The sequence below is a fragment of the Eleutherodactylus coqui genome, chromosome 2 (assembly GCF_035609145.1).
Source record: "Eleutherodactylus coqui strain aEleCoq1 chromosome 2, aEleCoq1.hap1, whole genome shotgun sequence".
Lineage (NCBI taxonomy): Eukaryota > Metazoa > Chordata > Amphibia > Anura > Eleutherodactylidae > Eleutherodactylus > Eleutherodactylus coqui.
This window is the reverse complement of record NC_089838.1, coordinates 286,525,159-286,544,875: the sequence shown is the minus strand read 5'-3', so window position 1 is coordinate 286,544,875 and position 19,717 is coordinate 286,525,159. Positions and strand designations below refer to the sequence as shown.

The 19,717-nt window shown below is 43.4% G+C and overlaps 1 protein-coding gene across 1 annotated transcript in view; it reads left to right on the top strand.

The window, feature by feature from the left end:
* Positions 1-10,280, top strand: part of ELMOD3 (ELMO domain containing 3) — a 34,125-nt gene extending 23,845 nt beyond the window's left edge. The window contains exon 13 of the mRNA XM_066593164.1: positions 2,924-10,280. Coding sequence (XP_066449261.1) covers positions 2,924-3,144 — 221 coding nt within the window. The 3' untranslated portion in view covers positions 3,145-10,280. The remainder of the gene's footprint in view (positions 1-2,923) is intronic.
* Positions 10,281-19,717: the final 9,437 nt, after the last annotated feature.

The following is a 19,717-nucleotide window of genomic DNA, read 5'->3' as shown; positions in this document are numbered from 1 at the left end:
CGAACGGGAAGATACTCGGCTAAGGCACTACTCGCTTGAGTAATGTGCCTTAGTGAGTATACTCGCTCATCTCTGGTAATGACATTTACAATATAAAATGAAGACCTCATACATTCCAACATTTGGAACATGGTGGTTATAGGACATAATGAAATAGATGACTTTGCAAACAGTGTATAGCAATTCATGGGTCAACATATACTTAGGGATAAGTAAGATTCCTTCCTATGGAGTAGAGAAATCGGGTCAAGAACAATTAGCAGTGATTAGCATTATAGATGAGCGAGCACACTCGGATAAGTCAATTACTTGAGCGAACATTGCTCTTCTCAAGTAACTGCATTCTTGTCCGAGCAGGCTCGGGGGGGCGGCGGGGGTTAGCGAGGGAGAGAGTGAGAGAGAGCTCTCTGTCTCTCCCCCCACCCCGGCTTTCCCCGAGCCTGCTCGAACAAGAATGCAGTTACTCGAGAGGAGCAATGCTCGCTCAAGTAACTGACTTATCCGAGTGTGCTCGCTCATCTCTATTTAGCATATAAAGTATAATTAGAAAAAGAGTTTTATTAACAAAATGATTAAAAAAAAAAAAGTAAAGTTAAAGTTTAAAGAGTTAAAAAATCGTAAGCAGGGAAAGCAAAGTGAATATAAAGACAATGTATATATGAAAATAGGGTGATGTTCCACAACCTCCTATGTGTCAAAAAGGGCTAAAAAAAAATAAATAAAAACCTAGATTTTTCTCCATAACTGGGAAAACTGATATGAAAATATATAGAAATCATGGAAACTCCTCAGAACTAAGGGGAATAGATATCAAATAACACTGAATGAGCAATTAACAGGATCAAATTTGATTACGCAACCTATATGTTATATATATTCACATATGTGTGTATATGTATGCATGTGTGAGTATATATAATACGTGTGTGTGTGTCTATAGATAGATGAAAAGCAGTGAAAAAATTACAGCAAATGTAAACCGAGAATTAATATAAAAGCTTTATTGAATTATAAAAGCCCCTCTGTGTGGAATGGTGAGAACAGAATGCCCCATCACAAATAGAAACTGTATTAGGAAAGTAATGGGTTAAAAGTGAATCTGCACCAAGTGAAAAACGACACTACAATTAGACATAAATACCCTAGAACCATGCCAATAAGCTCTATAGAAATCAAGCACACATCTTTGTGTCTCTGTATGTCGAGTGCACAAGATTCCTTCACTTTTCCATCCACTTGGATCATTACGAGTTCACGGCTCTTCCATTCAGGTTGGCCATGGCTCTTCTCCATTTCAAGGCGATAGTGGCCATTCCCTAATTCGACGACCTTTTGGTGAAAGCTCCGACTCTGTTGCACAATCTCCACAGTCTCCACATCACACTGGACACTTTGTCTCGTTTCGGGTGGATTATCCTGCCTCTTACCGACTCCACGTCTGATCTTTCTGGGTCTTTAATTCGACACGACCTGGGCCGAGTCCTGCTCCCATCCCAGAAAAAACATTTCCTTCAGTCAAAGGTGCGCTCACTGCAGACCCAGTCTCCAGTGACCATTCACCGCTGCATAAGAGTACTGGGACTGATGGTCTTATCCTTTGAAGCCATCCCATCCGGGCAGTTTCATACATGGTCTCTCCAGTAGGCAATTCCTTCCTGGTGGGACAAATCAGCGAACTCTCTCAATCGTAATCTCCAACTACCTCGACAGCTTCAACATGATCTTCTTTAGTGGCTGGACTCTTGCAGATCATTCTGGGCCACCCCTGATGCTGCATTGCCAGGTTCTCACAACGGACACCAGTTTACTTAGCTGGGGGTGTACGCTGCAGAAACGAACAGTGCAGGGGACTTGGACAGTACAGCAGTCCACCCTGCCAATAAACCTCTTAGAACTTTGGGCCATTCTTTTGTCACTGCAGCACTTTGTGCCCCTCCTGGCCCAAACCGACAGTGCAATGGCCGTTGCATACATAAATCACCAAGGAGGGACCCGCAGCTTGGCGGTCATGGCAGAAGAAGCAAAGCTTCTGACATGGGCCCAAGATCACTTTCAGATGCTCTTCAGAGAATGAAATCGCGTCCCATGCATCCTGGGTATACCGATAACAGAGAAAGATATTTGAGAAAAGTGTACAAATAGTGTAAGTAGCTTCACCAACAGTGAAGCCTCGCCACAAATAGGAATTTCAAGTAGAAAAACTGAACACTCCGCGCTCACCAGGTCCGGGGATATCAGGCAGAGTAATCAGATATAGCTATAATGTTCTATATTGCAACATGTTTCGGCGTATAACGCCTTTTTCAAGCAATACAAATAACATATAAGACAGAAACAACATATATAATAAATGCAATGCACTCACTCATGATCAACATGCTGGATGATGGGCTAATTCGCATATGGCATCATCAAAGGCGGAGATCGTCAAATGACAAAGAAGCGGAAATCTTGTGGTACCACGGAACGCAATAATGTTTGTATGTATACAGATATAGATAGATATGAAATATATCATTTTTTTTCTTTCTTTTAAGGGTGTGCAAATTTATGTAATGTGTTTATTGATCAGGAAATGTTGCTAAAGGAATATTCCAGAACTGGTGAATTGATTATCAATCCTCAGAACAGGTCATTAAGAGCTAATTAGTGGGTGTCCCTCCCTCCGGACCCCTGCTGATCAGCTGTTTCTCTGCCTGCTGTGTTAGTGCATTGCACCAGAAACCTACAGCTCCATACACTCTGCAGTGGCCTGAGATGGTACTGAAGCTACATTCCCATTGAAGAGAATGGGAGCTGTGCCTGCAATACCAATCCTGAGAATGGGTCATCAATTGTCCAGCCCCATTGGAGAAAACCCCATTAAAGTGACGAATGGGAAGTCACCAATTCACTATGATTTATTTCTATTTTCCTCTTATAGAGCTTGAAGTTCTTGCCAAGAAAAAGCCCAAAGAGCTTTTCCGCCAGCTGGATACCCATCTGAAAGAACGTCCTTTGCCCAAGGATTTGCCCCTTGAGATCTGGACGCACCACCCTGCTGAGCAACGGATTGAAAATCACGAGGGGAGCGATGCACAGACAGGGGGGATCTGTTTCACGGGGGTCTGCGAGCAGCAGGTGCAGGAGGATAGGCTGATTTGAGAGCGGGCACAGTGGGTAATACTGGATGGCATTGAAAACCAGCTGTTGAGTTAATTTGCTCAACAATTTTCTCAATGTCCGTGTCTGCATTTGACGAACAAACACTGAGGAATGTAGACGGCGGTAATGGATGATGTTTGGTTACTGCTTTTCTAGGGCGTAGTCTATAGATCAGGTGTAAAAACTGAGCTGCACGCCCGGTATGAGAATGTAAAATGCTCAGGGCTTTTCATCCAGGCTGATCAATAATGCAGAAGTCCTATACGGCACATATACATCAGTCAGGGTGATGGCGTGAGGACGGAATAATCTCCTATTTCTGTGATGTAGATCAGCTCTGATCTTTAAATAGTTTGTGATTCCGAGACCAGTTTCTAAAATTTTCCACCGCTCTCGTGATCGTCTGCTTGCTGTTAATGTCTGAGCCATGAATATTCCATGCACATCTGGCTTACATCTCGCTGGCCACCAGCAACAAGTAGATAAATGTTAGCTCATCCGTCGAGCATCCCCCTGATGATTATCCAGGATGAGTCCTAGGGACCCGGGTCCGAGATGATGCTTCCTTCTCTGTAATGTGAATATGTGGTGCCGATTTCAGGCAAGTCTACACCGCTGATGCTTATAGTCAATGGGGCCTATTTACTAATAAGTTAGACGGTGCAAACGTAGACTAGACAGTCTTACAATGTGCCAGATCGATTGGTGAACGATAAAGCTGTCACATTTTAAGACTATCTAGTCCAAGTTCCGACCACATTTTAGTTAATTTAGTTTGTCAAAAATTGCTCCACAATTTTGGCGCAAATTGGCCCAATTTTTTGGGAAGAATTTAGACCATGCCCCCTTTTTAACAGAAGAGTGCCCGTTTGGCAGGTATGGCAAAAAAAGGCCTGAAAGGGTCTAAAATGCACAATAAATCAAAGCATTTTTGGCTTGTTTTAATTTTGTTCTAATGTAATGGGTGCAAAATTCTGCATTGATTAACAGCTTAATGACTGCCAATGCACCTTTTTATGGCGGTTATTAAAGGGGTGTTCCCAACCTGGCCAAATATGGCTGCAATAGGAACTCGTCTCTCTATAATGTGGCCAGGAGCACAGAAAGAGCCAAGCTGGTCTAATAGAAGTCAGTGGGAGCTATGGATAACTGCGTACATGGGTTACTCTGCTGCACGGTTCGCATAACTTCTGATGACTTCTATGGAGGTTATGTAAGCAGCGTAGCAAAGCCTACCTGGCTGCTTCTGTGATCTTGGCCATCGTATACGGTAGGGTCAGTTGTGGTGGAGGGCCTAAATAAAGATAGCTGCGGGTCCCACCTCTAGGACCTGCATTTATATCACTGTAAGGGCCCATTCACAGAGGCGTATTTTCTGTCCGTATTTAGTCCGTAACGCAGCATACCCTATATTGCTCCGTCTTCACGCACACAAAAATAATGCAAGAAGGCAACAGAAAACAGGTTGCGCACAAAAACCGCAGTAAATATGGATGCTAATGCACATTGACTGCTTGTTTTTTGTTTTTTTTTTCCTTTCCATGCATGAATTGGTTGGCTTTATAAAAAAAACAAACATTTAATTCAATAAGTCAGTGAACAATATGGACAGAAAATACACCCATGTGATGGAAAACCCCTGTAACTGGCCTTATTCTGCAGCTCTGGCATTGTCATATGTCTCTTGCCGCCCTAGAGCATGTGCTTGGTTGTCTCACAGCCTAGTTACTGTTCTAACAGCCAGGATCGGAGACCCTCTGATCCCAGCTGTTTAGGGCTATGATTGCTGTGATCAAGTCTGTCCACTGCATGATTAAACAGGGCTCCACCCTTCGAATGGGCCACTAATGATGCAATTGGAAGGCAGGTAACCCCTGTGCAGTCAGCACTGGTGACCTATTATATAACACAGGGATTAGAGCTATCTACCTCTGTATTTTATTAGTAACAACAGGTGCCCAAACTGGCTGGGGTCCGCTCCTCAAGACCCCAACTGATCAGCAATCAACTGTAGATGACCTATCCAGAAAATAAAAATTTTCTGGAAAACCCCTTTAATTGGCCACACAATTTTGCTGATATTACCAAAGTTTACCTGCGACACCACGCACTCATTAGTACAGTTGCAACAGTGACAGCAAAAATCAAGCGACTGATATCCAGTTCTATTGTTTCCCTAAGTTAAAGAGGCACCAGTCATGTCTGGTAGTCGCCCCTCTCCTTGCTACCTATACAGATAGCCTACACCTAAATGATTCACTAGCCCATTTCTCTTGCTTGGTCACCCACCAGGCATTCTGATAGGCTCCTGGTGATTCGACTTTATGCTGAATCGGGTATATGTTCACATTTTATCCAGAGTTTGCCTGTGTACGGGCGTTTTTAGCACTTTTAAGGCATCAGAAGCCATTTTGTTGTAGTCCAAATGCATGGTGGGCCATGGGAAAGTATCTCGGCACCGCATTCTTATGAAAGCCGGTTAAAAGAAAATCTGTCTTTGTTGCCCGTAGCAACCAATCACAGCGCAGTGTTCATTTTTCCTCAGTAGTATAAGAAATGAAAGCAGCGCTGTGATTGGCTGCTATGACAACAAAGACCCATTTTTCTGTAGACAGCTTTCATAGGAGTGCGGTGTCAGGCTACTTTCGCGTCGCCCACTCTGTAAATAGCCTATTTATAAGAGGAGACAGTAAAGTGGACATGTAGAATGTGAATGGAGGGGAAAGGGATAGATTTTATTTTTCAACAATTATTTATTTTTGTAAGCGTGGGAGGAGCAACGAGGTTTTTAGCGAATGTGTTAGGTTACTAGAGCGTTGTATCCAAAATTCCATGTTATACTTTGCTTACCTTCATGGAGGTTCCTGCTGATTGCTCGTTCATTACTAGGGAAGCATATAATGTATATTACTACACAGGATACAACTCTGTTCATTTTCCTCCGTGTTTGTGACATTGTGTGATTTGGTAACTTGTGTTTTATAGATTGAGTGCCACAAAAAATTTTTGAGCGCGGATTGTTTTTGCAAAATGGTTTTAAAATATAAATGAGGGCACAATTACAGGTTATATCCAAAGAAAGGGAAAAAAATACAGCTTACCAAACCTGTAGATCGACTTTCCCTGTATAATAGTCCAAGTGTTACTTCCCTGGTGCGAGAATTAGCTGTACACCGGAAGAGCTTTAAGCACAACTTACACAGAGAAGAATGGATAAACTTGATACTTTATGTAATCCATTAAAAAGGCAACTTTACAACAACCTACGCGTTTCGAGCCATGACACTCTTACTCATAAGGCCACTTTCAGAGAGTAATTTTGCTCTATATTCGGGCCGTGTTCTGGAAATCGTAATATGGAGCTATTGTAAATCTATGTATCTATTCACATGGCCGTATGTTGCATGCCAGTGTTTTACACATGCAGAGTGTGCTGTTTTTTTGCTTCTCTGTTTGCATTCATTGGTATTATTTTCTGTTGGGCAGATATGGATCTGTATTTATTTAAAAAGCTAATGGCAAATATGGAGGCAAATGCTGATCAAAGCCACTTTCATATAAGGGATCTTTGTTAGACGTGACAATATGCTTTTCTGAAACTGGCCTAAGAATGAGGAAAAGTGTCATCGCTTGAAACATGTAGGAAGTTGTAAAGTTGCCATTTTAATGGATTAAATAAAGTATCATAACTTCTATTTTTGATGCCAGATTTCATCCATTGTTCTCTGTGCATTACAGGTTATAGGTTCAGAAACGAGCAAGTATAATAAAGTATATGATGATATACATGAGTTGATGCTATTGTCCTTTGGTGTCTGCCACTTTAGGCACTCCTCTTAAGGTTAACAAGGGTTTCCAGTTTCGTATAAATGAAACTAAAATAATACTCTTGTATTTGTGACATATGTTTTTGTCCTCTACATTAATTGTTGGCTTAGGCAGGAGAGGTCTGTACGTTCACTGCGTTTCTTTTAAAGTGACCATATAATTTATTTAAAGCACCATTCTTCTGGCATAATGGTGCTTCAAACAGGTCATCTTGACATTAAATATCATATTCACTGTTTAGAGCCTAAAAAGAGAACAGTTTTTGCCATTTACATGCTGTTAAAAAAACAATCCAGTGAAGAGTTATGACATTTATTTACATAAGATAGTGCCACCTGGTGTTCACAATGTATAATAATGTGCACGACCACCTAATAAGCTGAGTGCAAGAGGACACACCTGCTCAGTCACTCTCCCCACAACCAGATCTCTACATTGTGAACCTCTGTTCACTGTAGGGCAGCGAAAAGAAATGGCTTTCTACTTGTCAGAAGGAAAAGAACCTTTATCATACATGGAAGTATAGCTGAGAAGTCTTTTTCAGCACAGAAAATAAGAAGGGACTATGTTGTCAGCTGGTAGACAGGGAAGGAGACTTGATTCTGCTAAGCGTCTCCCCCCAGCAGCACAGACTAGCAGCACCCCCAAAAAGGGCACATGGAGGTAAAAATGATGAAAAAGCTATTTTTATAAATATTAAAAACACTGCAGATTATCATATTTTTCTGACTGTAAGACGCAGTTTTCAGAAAATCTTTCTGAAAAGTACCTGCGCCTTATCGTCCAGAGCTGGGGGTGGGGTGGTCTGATAGTTTCAGAGCCCCCTGACCACTGCCTTAATTATCTGGCAGTGCATGGGTGAAGCTTGCTGCCCGATCATCGGGAGATCTCTGCAGCCATATATGCCAGGGCTGTACAATCCTCTTTATCCCTGTCCGATCAGTGCAGGACAGAAGCGAGTCCAATATTGTTTTTTAAAAAAATCAATCTTTAAAGGGGCAATAACTTTTCAGACAACGTCTGCTCATTTATTAGCTTGTGTTAGCACTGTATATCACATTTAAAGTGGCTGCCACTAGAGGTTTCCCTTCCAGCTTCTCTACAATCCACTCTCTGTCTTTGTTACTACAGGAGCCCTGTACCCAAAGACACATAGATGTTTCCATAGCAACCATGGGAGGTGCTATCTCCCCTGCACTCAGCCTGCAGGCTTACAGATCTGCAGACACTGTGATAAGGATCAATACAATGTCCGCCTCTCTTGGGGGTGACTGTACACACATTATGTTGGGTTTACTCACCATTTGGCCAGAATGCCTGTATGGTGTTAGGGATACTGCCTCCCTGCTGACTGGACCAGAGACCATGTAATGCAGCATAGGAAGTAAGGGCAGAGAAGTGTAGGACAATGAACTACTGACCGAATACTAAGCTTGCTACACATGATAGTGGATTGCAAACAGCAGGACAACAGAAAATGGGGAAGACTTCTTGGGATTGGTGGGGGTACAAGCACTCTTGTAGATGGGGGATAACCTGGTATTACTATAATACCCCTTTAAGCTTATCCCTATAAGATGGTAATGTAAAGGATAATTGGCTTATTTTATGTATTTATACTGTATATAAAATGCAGTAGTTAGGCAGTGTGTCCATAGTAAGCACTCTGTCTCAACTGACAAGTCATTTAAAGCAACACTCTGGTTTCTAGACAAAATTCCGTCCAAGGACCAGATGCGGGGTATATTACCGGCAGTTGTTCTTCTCTGCCACCGCTCTGATCCTCTGCTTCCAGGTTCTTTTTTTTATTTTTTTTTATTTAACCTTTGGCCATCCATCCTAATTCAAGATGGCCGACGCAATCTTAGAGGTAGGGTTAGACTCCTAATGCACTATACCTGCTCTCTGGCCAGAGTTGCTCATGTGATCAGGACTACCCAATCTGAGAGTAGCGCATTAGGTAGATAGAAAATTGCTGCAGACATCTTTGACAACTGAAAATGGGTCCCAAAACTGGGGATAGAAGGGCAGAGAAGAGCAACTGCAAGTACTATACCCTCCTGTTCCTCTTATCCCGGGACAGAATTTTGTCCTAAAATCGGAGGGTCACTTTAATCTTAAAAAGGTTCTTTGGACAATCCCTACTTTTTTAGAAGCGTCTATTACTAGCAGATCACAAAATGCACCCCTGCTGTCCCTCCCAGAAATCAATGGTGATTTGTAGAAAAACTTGACAGTAAGTGTTCATCTCTCCTGCAGCGCCCCCACAGTGGAAATGAAGCATTACACAATGCCCATTGAAATCAATAGGTTGTCTGTGTAATGCAGAAGAGGACAGGTCTTCTAGAGTGAGAACGGTTCTCCACTCTGGTCAAGAGAGGGGGATCCTGAACAGAGAACCCACCTCTATTAACTCTGAATTCCGTAATAGGGGTCTACGAAAATGGGTTTTATAAGAGACATAGCCCCTTTAAAGCTGAATAGGCACCGTGCTACCAAAAGAAACGCGGAAAATCGTCTGGTCACCAGTTATGCCATTCCATACTACACCCTGTGTTATTAATTAACTTTTTCTAAGTAATGTGGACAAGCTTCAATGGACCATATGCACCTTTCCTATAACGCACCAGGGGATCACAGGCGCATCGTTTTTTTCCCCCTCCCTTGCCTTATAACTGCAGAATCACCAGCATGGCCTATTTGCCAATTTTGGGACTTTTTCTACATTAGTAAGAGTCAGTGATTGCTAATTCTGTGATAGGTGTTATAAGGGGTGGGAATATGGCACCAGGTCTAGCACCAGGACTTATGGGTTCTAGTATATTACCATAGGCCTGAAGGCACTGGATATAGTGCATACACATACTTAACATTATAGATTGGTCATAATTTGGAGCTAATGAAATATTATTGCACTTAGGTGGCTTTAAAGGGCTGCAGTCATGATATTCATTCCATCATCTGTTCTGGTATATTACGCTGTGAGGCTTGGCTCAGCACTATGTACTATCCATCTTTCAGAGCGTCTTGGCAGCTAGAAGCCAGCAGATGTCTGCCGCATTCATGAACCTTGTATGTGATATCGCTGAAAGGCACACTGTGGATGATTGTGAATGAATGTGATATACAATATTTTGGATATTTTGAGAGTAATATAGAATTTTAGATGAGCCATTGAAAACACAAGGAAATAATTTCATGCTTTGGACATCTAATGATATGTATATGATCATAGAGCACTTGCTGTATGTGTACTGTTCTACATGGGAATGTGATGCTATGTAATATGTGCATGTGCAACAATAAATCTGTGCATGATATTTTAAACTTTTTGTCTTCTATTGCTTATATTGATGCAGAACATTTGTTAAGGCAACTCCCGGACTGGTTTTGGCAAGGTGAAAAAGGAAAAGCTGGTTGGCCTGTAAAGTTAGGGTAAATGTGACCTTAAAGATCTTACTAAGTCCCTATAGACGACAATATATATATATATTTTTTTTTTTGCATTCAGTTTTCCTTTCGATGCATTTTAAAAAGCCTCATACTTGGTTTGCAGTTCACATTTCTGGTTCAGGAGGTGTTGCCAGCACTGATCAGCTGGTCTCTCTCAGGAATGTGCACAAGCTTTGCTCCTCCTTCTCTCTCAGAGGCTGTGTAGCATAACCACACCCACTCAATACTACACCTCTGTCTATCTCCTCTCTGCTGGTCCCATGCTGCTGCTAATAGCAGAAAATTCACCTGCAGTGAATTACAGCCCTCCTGTAATAGTAGCTTCCTCTGCTTTGCTCTCCACCATGACCTCAGCACTATCATACAGCCCTCTGTAATAGCTCAGTGGAAAGGCAGTTAATGCACATTCACAACAGGGGAGCAGGGCTAGGGGTGGAGTTATAAGTTTACACTGACAGAATTTGTTAAGATTTAGGTCCTCCAGTCTGCAGTGTCTTGGAAAACAATAGAAGCATAGAAATCAAACAATTAGATATATAGTTTTCAATGTATCGATTCTGCTTTTATATGTAAAAGGAAAAAAAAACATAAATGCTGCTAAGACTTATAGCTTAGCTGTAAATACTTGCATGTTACAGGGGTAACATGGAAGCAGTTACAGTTAATAATCTAAGCCTAAGATCAAAACTCACCCTAACTGTGCATCATTATATACAGACGCTGCTGCTAGGAGTTTCCCCGGAGCAGCCACCCCCCTTGCATGTCCCCTTGTAGCCGGCACCTCTGTGCTGCAGCAATCCCCCTGCGCTGAGGCTCTGCTCGGCTGTCTCACTGCTCCGGCTGTGCTTGCGCCGCTGCACTGCCAGTGTGTCTCCTGCCGGCGCCGCAGCCGCTCCGAGTCTGCACTTGGGGGATTAGGGATGGCTGTGGCTCTCCTGCCACTGCTGCCCTTGCATGTCCTGCCGGAGGCGCTGCCACCGCTCGCAGCCTGTGCATCCTCAGGATCTTCTGCTGCCACCGGCGCTTCGACTGTTTTCGTTACCTGTGGATCTCGTGCCACCGCTCCCAGTTTTTGGCATATACCTGCTCTACAGGCTGCCTCGGGAACCTTAGTACCCTGCCAGGACCTACACGCCAGCCAGCTCTGCAGCCAATCAACTACAGGGAATGTAACCGGCCTGTCACTCTTGTCTCCACCAGTACTTCCTGGTGGTGACAAGATACAATAATACCAGACTTAGGACTCTTGCGCACTTGTGTTTTTCTTGCACGTTTTTTTCAGGCAGCGACGCTGCATTTTTTTCACGTGATTATCAATGGGACTTTCTAATGTTAAAAATGCGTCACACAAAAATTGCAAAGCGATGCGTTTTTAACATTAGAAAGTCCCATTGACAATTGCGTTAAAAAAACGCAAGTGGGTGTGAGCCCTTATAGAGAGAGCCTGTGAGTCCTGCTTTTCCTGCCCATAAAGTCATTGACAACTGTGTGGGCTGGGAAAGCAGTACTGTTTACATAAACTACTGTATTAAACCATATAAAACTATATATCCCCCAGCTCAGCGTCTTCTCCTCTATCCCATGCCTCAGTCAGACAGTAAAGCTTTCCTTTAAAAAGCTGACATTGAAAATCTTTTTGCCACAAAGTTATATCTATGGAAATAAGTGTAAAAGCTGACATTAGGTGATATTTTTTTCCTACCGTCTGACCAATTGTCATTCGAATCTGTTACTAATTTTCCATTCCAAGGAAGTTTCTGATCTCTTTAAAAACTTTTCCCATTATAACATATATTCTAGTGTGGAAACGCCGATCCTGCTGAATGTGAAGATCTGGAACCAGTAGTGTGTTTGGGGCAAATTCTCCTTGGCTATACCCAGCCTTACAACATCTTCACAGACACGGCTGAAGAAATCCGAAGTGTTTCCATCACGGTATTAGCTTAACCAGACAAACTTGTGAGATGTTCCTTTTAACAGAGAGTGGTTAATGTTAGCTGTATGGAACCTCAGGCCACAGACAGCCGGCCTCCGTCATACTCTGCGGCTGAGGTTTTCTCTGTCTGACCCTAATCTTGTGTTCTCTTTAAAAGGAAACTTCCATAAAAGTACTTCAAACTTAAGCGATGAGGTGACTCTGCATGGATGATCGTAGTTCATTGCGCTATTGCCATGAGTGTATGTAGTTGGCTGCATTCTGTGTGTCACAGTTGGAGTTAATGGGTTTTCCACATGGAAACTACAAATTATGAAGTCTCTTTCCAATAATAGTTTTTTGGTTTTCGCTCTGGGAGCCCTACTGACGCTGCCGATCACCTCTAACACTAGTAAGTAATAATATCTCTTATTTATATAGTGCCAACATATTCTGTTACACATCAGAGGTACACGGGCAAAATCATACAGTACAGAATGGAGGGGCTGGAAGGGACCTCCGGGGTCATCAGGTCCAACCCCTGCTCACTGCATGGTCCACTAATAAATAATTTAAGCAATAGGGGTGAAGACCCTGCTGAGAAGAGCTTACAATCAAGAGGCACAAGGGCTTGCACTGTACAATGGTCGAACCATCTATATAAATGGGGTAGTATACATAAAGCTGCAGGAGCCACTCACCGTCCGCTCTCTGTGTAAAGAAATGAAGTGCATTGGCATGTGGGGGATTCAGTGGGATGAAGGGATCCCATTCTGAGGAATAATGCAGAAGAGAGGTAAATTGAGAAGAGTTAGACTGGGAACGGCATAGTTTTGCCTGAAAAGATGTGTTTTTAGGGCACGCTTAAAACTGTAGATATTGGGAATTAACTGGATTGTTTGAGGTAGCGCATTCCGGAGAACTGGTGCAGCTCGGGGAAAGTCTTGCAAACGGAAGTGGGAGGTTTAGATTATGGAGGATGTTATTCTCAGATCATTGGCTGAACAAAGAGCAGGGGTAGAGAAGTAGACAGATGAAGGAGCTATAGGGTGGTGCAGTACTGTAGAGATTTACGGATGAGAGTGAGGTACTCTATACTGGATGGGCAATTGGTGCAGTGACTGGTACAGGGTGGATCCATCAGCTGATCATCTGCAGTGCAGCGGGGCCCGATGTTGTCATAAGTGGTTAGGGCAGGAAGTGAAAGCGCTGGCTTTAGTCCCGTATTCACAGCATATGCTGCTCTAGGCACGGAGGCTGAGAGCGTCCTTGTTTTGTACTTGCAAACAAACCGTGTTTTCAACGAATAGCACAGGTTGTTGCAGTCATGGGGATTCCAAATGTGCAGGGATATATATATATATAATATTACTGCTCACCCCACCACTTGGGCAGAACATGTACACAAACCCCTGACTCCTTTCTACAGTGCAGGCGCGCTGTACGGCTCAGCTACAGGAAGGAGCAGGTAGCTGTCACATTCTGTTGAAGGGGCGGACCAAGCAGGGGAGAAGATCACATGATTGCCAGGTGGGGCTACCGGCTGCAAGGAAAGGTGCTGCACTTTTCTGGTCATGTGACTCTGGGGTAACAAGCGTAAGGCCTGTGTCACACGAACGTATTTGCGCATGCAAAACTTGTGTACGGAATACGCCGTAAATAGAACCCGTTGATTTCAATGGGTTTGTTCACATAAGCATATTTTGCGTGCACGTTCCATATGCACAAAAAAATACACAGTATACTCCATTGTCCTGCGCATTTGCGCACGAAAATGGCGCATATTGAACTAATTCAATGAGATTGGCTTCAGATGAGGGTATGCGCAAATGCGCACATTTCAGTGCAAAATAAACGAGGTTGATTTGCATGTGTGTCTGCGCTTTATACTGTACTTTTTGTGCACGCAAGGCACGCTTCACAACACCCCCCACTGTAATTTAAAAGATCATCTAGCCTAATGAGGTCCACATGTGTTCTTTTTCACAGAATTGCACAGTGTATTGCGCGTCCCGTTGTGCATTTGCGCATGCGACTAGACTTTTATGGAGCCCTTTTGTGCGCAAATACGCAGGCAAACAGAGGATATTCTACTTTTTTTTGTACGTGGCACGAAATGCATGCAAAAAATACGTTCGTATGAACGAACCTATTGACCTCAATGGGTTTTATTGGCTTACAGACAGGCAATGTCCATCCTGCAAATGCGCAACGTAAAGGAGCTTACGCCTGTGTGACATCGACCTTGGTCAAAAAAAAAGTAAAATGAGCAAATTAATGGTATTTTGACCACTAAGGCCGGATTCACACGACCGTATTTTTGCGCGTGCGATACGCAGTGAGTAGAACCCAATCATTTGCAAGCACGTATTTCGCACGCACATTTCCGTTGCACAAAAAATTGCACGGTCTATTGTATTTTTCCATGCATCTGCGCAGGGAAATAGAACATATGGAGCTGATTACACTATGACCACTTCCAGGGCTGGGATGGTGGTTGTGTGTTGTTTTTTTTTGCACATATCGTTGAAAAATTGTATTTAAAAAGCAGAGGCAAGTGCAAAAACGCAACGCTTGGTGCGCAAATACATGGCGTAAATGTGCATACGCCCGTGTGAATCTGGCATTAAACATGGCCCCGTATTTTTATTAGATCGGAGAAGTAGATTTTGGTTGCGCCGTGTACATATATGGTAGTTGTGGCGATGGGTCCTTTAAGGAAAGCAATTATCCCTCATGTTATGTTAAGTAAGATATCTCCATAACTTGGCGTTTTCTTGGGGGAGCGGCGCTCCTTACACATCTCTGCTGCACACGTGGAATTTCATTTTACTGCGTTTCACTGCCAGACGTACAAAAGCCTCCAGTGTTCGCTCGGGTTAATGGGAATGACATGTGTTCTGTAGCTCCTCCACATGTACTGTGTGAGCTGAAGCCGCGCCACGATCTCCGTGGGACTTCATGAAGAGGATTGCAAACAATACAGTATATATTAGAGCGTAACATCATCATTAGCCTGTTTAACAACCGGATCCGCAGTTTTCTACATGGATCCGCACGTGGATCTAGCACGGTCAAGGGGCAGAGTTCTGATATGGAAAATTGCACTTGCGCATGGAAAATCTGTCTTAGGGTGCGTTCACAGGTAGCGGATTTCATCCTTTCGATTAAATTCAAGTTGAAGGAGTAAATTCTCCCGCAGATCTGCACCAAAATCAGCTTTGTGTGAACACAGCCTGAGTGACTGCACACGAGCGTATGCGTATATACAGTACGCTCGCAAGAGAATGACGTGATTGTACTCTGAATGGAGCGCAATCACGTCCTTTTCAGCGTACTTGACTGCACATTTTTGCGCTGCTGAGCCCGTTCACATTCACGCGGAGCCAGCAGCCTAATTATTATTCCCCGGTCTTGGCAATTGGAACAAAATCAGCCGGTTTTGCGTGCAATTTCGTGCAGATGGGGGCGCATTTGTGCCACCCCCAACAGACTCCTATTGAGCCTTGAATGCACAAATGCGCAGAAAAATAGTGGTTAATGTATTTTTCCTGCGACAGAATTGCGAGCAGAAAATCACTGAATATGATGGAACCCATTGATTTCAATGGGTTCTATTGCCTATATTTTTGCGCACACATAAACGCCCCTGTGACGGAGCCCTGAGGCCTCACTCTGACTGGTGCGCTAGAACAACGTTTATCTGTCCTTATTCTGTCCGTCTAGAACACTCAGACCGGATTTACAGAAGTGTAAGTGTATTCGCGCACATTTCTGCGATGGGGCGTTGCATATTTGTGCTTGGCATATTTTGCTTGCATTGATATACTTTAATGTATTTTTTGCACTTGCAAAAAAAAAAAACCCGCAGCGGTGTGCTCAGCCATTGACATGGCCAATAGTTTCATGAGATCAAAATGTTCTCTTTCCCTACATAAATGCGCCAGAAAGTAGAGCATGCTGTGTGTTTATTTGTCTGACTGATTTCCGCACAGCAAATACGCGCATTTGAGTAAATGCATTGAAATGAATGGGTTCCATTTTCTGCGTATTACGTGCATAAAATACGCACGCAAATCCGGCCTCAGACCTCCTACGTTTCTGCTGAAGCAAACCTACAGCATTGGAGGTCCCTGTGGAGTCCATACAGCATATACCGATTTCTTGCTGACTGATGACTTTTTTTTTACCCTGCAGTTCTCTAAAAGAGCCACTTGGGGGTGTTTTGCGGCTTCTCTTCTATTTGTTTTTCAGTGAAAGTTTTCTTTTTTTTTTTCTTGTAATCCCTTTCAAAGCTCTGGCTGCCCTCATGTCAGGATCCGCAGATCTGACTCTCGTTAGCCGAGTTCAGTTTACTTCCCGCACATAAACTTCCTTTTCCAGTCCTTTATGACTAACATCCTATTCCGGACACAATCATTGAAGACTGAGTAATCCGCTATTCTCTGTCAGTATCTGTAACAAATCCTCGTTGGGTTTTCCTGCTTTACCTTGTTTCTTGCTAAAGAAGTTTTCAGAGTCACTTAAAAATTGGGTAAAGGGCGGAAAATGGTTAAAAACAACGTTGTTTTCTCTGTCACCGTTGCGATGAGTATATTTGCGCATACGTTCGTCTGTAGAAGCATTTATACACAGTGGCCTTAGCGGTATACGTCTTGAGATAGCGGAGGCCACTGATTGGCTGCAGCGCTGACGCTCCGTATACACACATGACTGCTGCAGCCAATGTAAATGAAGTCTGGTGGTGCAGGCAGCGGTTTGTAATAGCTCCACTTTGTCCATGAACTGGTAAGTAGCTCATCTCCATTCACATGGGATGATGAGCAGAAATGAATGCAGGAATCCACGGCTCAAATGTCTGATTACTCATCAAAAATGTAGTTTTGCATCAATTGTAGAAAAAAAAATTATGTCCAAAAAGCTGCCCAAAAAACAACCCCTGTAAATACCGCCTAAGGGCTACTTCACACTGGCGAGCGCGATATCGCAGGGCGAAAATCATGGCAATATCGCATTTTTGTTCATGCGATGTTTGAGCATCAGCTGCGCTTTTTCCCTGAAAATCATCATGTAGCAGCGGCCCGCGGTTTTTTCACGTAATAGTCGGTAACAGGAGTGGCTAATGTAGAAAAAAACTCCCCTCCTGGTTACCCGCTAATACAGAAAACTTTTACGGGTTTTTTCAAAAGATCTGAAATGCTGCAAATGTTCAAAAACGATGGAATTAAGTGCGAAAAACACATTTTGAATGCGAACCCATGACACCGAATCCCTGTATACGTGACACGAGCCGCCAGCCAAGCGTTCCTGGAAGACGGCGATGTGTGTTATTCCACAGCGGTCTGTTCTTCTCTCCAGGATAGGATGTTACGATGCGCCATGGAAGCCAGTGCACAACTTGGAACGGCGGCGAACTGTACGGCTTAACGAGAATCACATTGTGAAGATGCTGAGTCCTGTACAACGTTAGCGTTATTTTATTGGATTTGAAGGAACAACCTTAATAAAAGCAAGAAAAGTCCAAGAGCAGCTTTATAATAGCAAACAGCTTCACTTCACGTGATCGAGTGATCCAGGAGGAGGAGAGGCCGGGCGCTCAGTCTATGATAGGATACATAGTGGTGCCCGCTGGTTTGTTAGGATGATGATGATTATTACGCTCCACCTGTTTGTATAGAACATGCCCCAAACTGTGCCATAGGAATCACAAATTGCATATGACCCCCTCCCATCACACCCCTAAAGACACCCTAGACAATACAGACTCACCCAGACCAAAGCATGGCAGTAAATACAGATCCCCTTAAGAAATATACAAACAGTGGTCTGGGGTCGGTATTCACTTACAGGCACTGAGGGGTACAATTCCTGGGCTGTAAGTTGTAATGGACATTACTGTGCTCATTATCCCTGCACTGTGACAACAACATGCAACCTATCCTACTATTATGATGTCACTATGCCCATTATCCCTGTACTGTGACATCACTCCGTACATTATCCCTGCACTGTCACATAACTATTGTGTATTATCCCTGTACTGTGACATCACTCTGTGCATTATCCTTCTACTGTGACATCACTCTGTACATTATCCCTGTACTGTGACACCACTATGTGTATTATCCCTGTACTGTGACATCACTCTGTGCATTATTCCTGTACTGTGACATCACTATGTGTACCATCCCTGTACTGTGACATCACTATGTATATTATTCCTGCATTGTGACATCACAATGTGTATTATCCCTGTATTGTGACATCATTCTGTACATTATCCCTGTACTGTGACATCACTATGCATATTACCCCTTTATTGTGAGATCACTGTGTATTACCCCTGTACTGTGACATCACACCGTGCATTATTTCTGTACTGTGACATCACTCTGTACATTATCCCTGTATTGTGACATCACTATGTGTATTATCTCTGTACTGTGACATATAGCGTACATTATCCCTGTATTGTGACATCACTATGTGTATTATCTCTGTACTGTGACATATAGCGTACATTATCCCTGTACTGTGACATCACTATGTGTATTGTCCCTGTACTGTGACATCACTTTTTACATTATCCCTGTACTGTGACATCACTATGCATATTACCCCTTTATTGTGAGATCACTATGTGCATTATCCCTGTACTGTAACATCACTCTGTGCATTATCCCTGTGCAAAATAGTCCTAAGCTCTGTATGTTCCGAATTTGCTGGTGGTGATGGCCCAAGGGTAGAATAGGACCCTGTTTTGAGTATATTCTATGAGCCCCCATGTTTCTTTGTTACGCCCCTGTCTGATAACTCTGTTGATAGGACTGCAGCGTTCCTCACAGATCATGTAGAGACAAATAACTATAAAAGTGAGTGTTTCCCGGAGTAGAGACACGAGGAAAGGCTTTCTGGTTCCAGAAAGGAGGAACCGTCTCCTTTAAGTGAGCCCGGGAGCCGACATTCTGCATGCACTTTGCATTGTTTCCCGTCTTTATTGTCTGTGCCAGAGCGGAGCCTGAGCAGATGATGCGGCTCCACTACAAACGGGCTTTCTTCTTCTCCAAGGTGGAGCAGTAGGTCCAGCAGAACATCTGCACACTTGCGGCTCGGTTTCCGTCTCTCCAGACTCAGACGCACTGCTCAGGAATGTTAACCCTGTCGGAAGGAATATGAAGCATCCATAGCCTTATGGACTAATCCCATATTTAATGATTGACAAGCGGGGAAGACAGTCGGCGGATCTTGAGGTTGTTATACACTTCTCAGCTTGTCCAACCAGCATGACTTACAGATCAGACAAAGCCGGGGAAGAAGAAGGATTAGGCTTATTCACATGGGCAAGTTTTCCGTGCGAGCCCTGTCCAAGTCACATGG